This window comes from Lonchura striata, chromosome 4, assembly GCF_050655825.1.
Source record: "Lonchura striata isolate lonStrDom1 chromosome 4, ASM5065582v1, whole genome shotgun sequence".
NCBI lineage: Eukaryota > Metazoa > Chordata > Aves > Passeriformes > Estrildidae > Lonchura > Lonchura striata.
The window spans coordinates 62,968,157-62,972,170 of NC_140706.1; the positions used below are offsets into that span (position 1 = coordinate 62,968,157).

Sequence of the window (4,014 nt, forward strand, 5' to 3'; positions counted from 1 at the left end):
TGGGAAGGCAAAGCAGGTTCTATTTCAGGGTTTCAAGTACAGTTTTGATCCTGTTCCTCGCAGAATACATCTGGAGCAGGTGTCCAGCTGTGAGACAAACAGAGACAGGGTGTGCTGGGTGAAGAATGGTGATGTACTGGTTTTCAAGGGGATAGGATCCATTTTCTTCCCAGGGAGCGGCAAAGAGCTGGGTTTGGATTCAGCACGGGAATGTGGTGGATAGCACACGGATGGCTTGGATGTTGCTGAGCGGGGCTTGCCCTCCTCAAGGACTTTGCAGTGGCACATTGGACAATCCATGTCCCGTGCTCTGCCAGCAAGGAGGTGAGACCATCAACATTCCCCTCCTCATCTCTGTGTCCTACGTAAAGAAGAATCTTCCACCCGCTCTGCTCCAGAGAGCTGGCAAGTGCCCCTAGGGAGCCCCCTCATCCCTCCTGGGGCACTGCGGAGGGCGGGGCCGAGGCAGGGCTGTGACTGCACAAAGGGGCAGAGCGCTGGCGTGAGGCAGGGCTGTGATGTCCCAGGGCTGTGCTGGCCGCAGCACTGTGACATCGCTGTGACATCACCGCGCTGTCGCTGTGTGAGACGGGCCAGCGCCCGCAGCTGCCAGTGCAGTCGCGACGGGACGTGCCGGAGCCATGGGTGACGGTGACGTCCTGCTGACCGTGCTTCTCCTGCTGCTGGCCGCCGTGGCTGTCTGGTGGGCCTTTGGCCACCGGCAACCGCGGGGCCGGCGGACACGGAGAGGGAAGTGGAGGAAGCGCCCCAGGGTCCAGCCCAGAGGCTCACGGAGGAAGCGAGGAGCCCCTGCGGCTCCCAGGTTCCCCAGGCCTCGGGCGACTCCTGGCAAGCGGCCACGTGCTCCCGCCAGCCCCCTGGGCAGCCCCTGCAGCTGCGGCCCCTGCCTGGCAGAGGCCCGGGAGCTGCGGGAACTGATGCTGCACCTCGGGGATGGCAACGGGACACGTGAGCCGCTCTATTCCGGGATGTGGCAGGCATTGTGGAAAGAACTGGAGGAGCTGCAGAACCAAGGCCACCTGCCCTGCTGTGGCTTAGCCAGCTCCTCCAGAAGCCTCCATCCCATCCAGAGGCTGCTCCCAGCAAGATTCTCCATCCCTGGGAGAGCCTCAAGGCCTGCAAGGATGGCACAGCAGGGGAGAGACATCACCATCCATGCAGGAAGCTCAGGCTCTCAGAGACCCTGCATCCTGCCAGGAGCCTCCTCTATGTCTGACAGCCTCCATCCCTTGCAGAGGCTCAGTGAGACCTGTCAGCCTGCGGAAAGAGCAGAGCCCGTGGACAGGTCTCCCAGCTCCCTTGGACTCTGGGACTTCAACAACACAGGCGCCATCCTGACCCTTGACGTGGCAAGGGAAAGCCCAGAAGTCCAACTGGGAGCCCAGCCCGATGCAGGGGAGCCTGCTCAGGAGCAGCTGGTGGGGCAGCAAGCGTTCTGGAGCCAGCAGTGGGCATCCCACAGCAGCCAGGACAGCCAGGACGCTCTTCTGGTTCTGCCCGCCAGCAACAGCCCCAGCCTGGTGGTGGAGACGGGCCTCCAGACAGCACGGAGGTTCCTCCATCTGCAGGAAGCTGCCCCAAGACAGCCCTCGAGTGCCGCCAAGGCCTTTCTAGTAGCAGGTGAGATCTCCCGAGGAGCTGCCTGTGGCTCCCCCGGCGCTCTGGAGGGGCGCGGCCAGGCCAGGCCAGGGCCCCTGCGAGCAGCCTAGTCGCCGGCTGTTTCCAGTGCCTCCGACGGCACGGCTTGAAAAAGCCCTGTCTGCCTTGCAGCCGCTCCTGGCATCCCCCTGTGCCAAGGCTCGGGCTGCAGCCCCGGCCGTCGTCAGGAGCAGAGCCCAGCCCACGCCGCCGGGGACAGCGACGGTGCCGCCCTGCCCCGCTGCCCCGGGGCTGCCGCAGCCGCCTGTGCGCGCTGCCCCGGCCCGGCTCTGCCGCTCGCCAGCCCGGCGGCTGCAGGGCGGTGGCCGCTGCCCGGCGCGCAGCAGGAAGCAGGTGAGAGCGCGGCGGCCGCGGGGGCCCGGCCCGCTTCACTCGCGGGCACTTGCGGGGGGTTCTGGGCGCAAGGCTGATGGCTTCTCTCGGCCGCAGGGCAACAGAGGCAGCGGCAGGAGCTGTACCTGTGGGGCCCGCAGCTGGGCAGCGGCGGCTTCAGCACCGTCTACTCGGGCATCCGCCTCTCGGACGGGAGCCCGGTGAGTGGCCGCCACGGCCGGGCGGGGCAGGAGGGGCAGCGGCGGGGAGCGGCAGGGCTGGAGCTCAGCCCTCCTCTCTCCGTGGCTCGCAGGTGGCCATCAAACGCGTGGCCCGGGAGAGCGTCCTGCAGTGGGACGAGCTGGTGAGTGAACGGGGCCAGCGGGACAGAGCGGGGCGTGGCGGGCAGGGAGAATCCCGGGGCGGGCTCAGCGTGCGGAGCCGCAGCCCCGCGGGCCTGGGCACACCGGAGAGCGGAGCTGGGGCCGGGCAGCGGCAGCCCCGAGCATCCCCCGGGCGGGAGGAAGCGCAAGCGCCTGGGAGGCTGCGCCAGGGGGCACTGGGGCATCCCGGGCAGGGCGCAGCGCAGCCCCAGGGCTGCTGCAGCAGCAGCAGCAGCAGCAGCAGGCTGCTGCAGGCACTGACTTTCTCCTGCTCACAGCCCGACGGCACCCGCGTGCCCTTGGAGGTGGTGCTCATGGAGAAGGTGGGCTCTGGCTGCCAGAATATCATCCAGCTCCTCGATTGGTTTGAGCTGCCGGACAGCTTTGTGCTAGTGCTGGAGCGTCCGGAGGCATCGCAGGATCTCCTGCAGTTCCTGCAGGAGCAGGGCTGCCTGTGCGAGGAGCAGGCGCGCTGGCTTTTCTGCCAGGTGCTGGAGGCCGTGCGGCACTGCACCGCCTGCGGCGTCCTGCACCGGGACATCAAGCCAGAGAACCTCCTGGTGAACCCGGAGAGCGGCCACCTGAAGCTCATTGACTTCGGCTGCGGCACCTTCCTCCAGGAGCGGGCCTTCACGGGCTTTGCCGGTGAGCCCATGGCCTGGGCCCTGCTCCCGGTGCCAGGCACCGCACGGCCCCGTTCCCTCCTGGGCTGCGGGCTGCGTCCTTCAGCCGGCCGCCTTTAGGAACGGGGTGGATGCCGAGCCCCAGGAGCCGGCTGCCGGCCCGGCCGACAGAGGGGGGGCAAAAGCAGCTCCCGGCCCCTGGGCTCAGCAGGCCCACGAGGGCCAGGGCTGCTCCGCTGGCCTTCTTGGCCTTGCGGAATGGTTTCGTGCCTTTGGCCAGCTGGCTGGGGGACGCGGGGTGGCCTCGGGGGGAAGCTGTGGCCACGGCTGCAGCCCCTGCCTCGGCCAGGAGGCCGGCGCCAGGCTCTGGAAGGCAGCAGCCTGCGCCCGGCCAGCGCCGCCTGTCTCCCCTAGGAACGCGCGTGTACAGCCCGCCCGAGTGGATCTGGCTCGGCTGCTACCACGGCCACGCGGCCACCATCTGGTCCCTGGGCGTGCTGCTGTACGTCATGGTCTGCGGGAGCCTCCCCTTCCAGGATGAGCCTGACATCGTGCTGGGCAAGCTCGTCTTCCGGCAGCAGCTCTCTCCAGGTGGGTGTCCGGCCTCAAGCCGGCGGGCTTTGGCAGCTGGCGGCGCGCAGCTCGGCGCGGCCCTCACCAGCTCCGCGGGACGTGGATCTGCCCTCCAGGGCCGGCCGCAGGAGGGTCCCGTGCCGACGGGGTCAGCGCGGCACGGGCGGCCGGAGGAGGCGGCCGTGTCCCGCCGTGCCGCTCTCCTGCGTGGGGCAGAGCCGGTCGGGAGCCCGGCACGGCCCAGAGCCCGGCACAACATGGCCCGGGCCCCGCGGGCGACGGGGGCAGCTGGGCAGGAGACTCTGCCGGTGACCGGCGCTTTCTGCCTTCTCTCCCCAGAGCTCCAGCACCTGATCCGATGGTGTTTGGCCAAGCACCCTGCGGACAGGCCGGAGCTGGAGGAGATCTCATGCCACCCTTGGGTGCGGGGCCGGCGCTTTTGA

At 68.7% G+C, this 4,014-nt stretch overlaps 1 protein-coding gene across 1 annotated transcript; it reads left to right on the forward strand.

The window, feature by feature from the left end:
• The first annotated feature begins 641 nt into the window (after positions 1-641).
• On the forward strand, positions 642-4,014 carry LOC144246156 (serine/threonine-protein kinase pim-1-like). The gene is made up of 7 exons (XM_085579541.1): positions 642-703; positions 1,526-1,641; positions 2,110-2,213; positions 2,306-2,356; positions 2,717-3,020; positions 3,413-3,589; positions 3,911-4,014. The coding sequence occupies exons 1-7, from the start codon at positions 642-644 to the stop codon at positions 4,012-4,014; spliced, it is 918 nt and encodes a 305-aa protein (XP_085435667.1).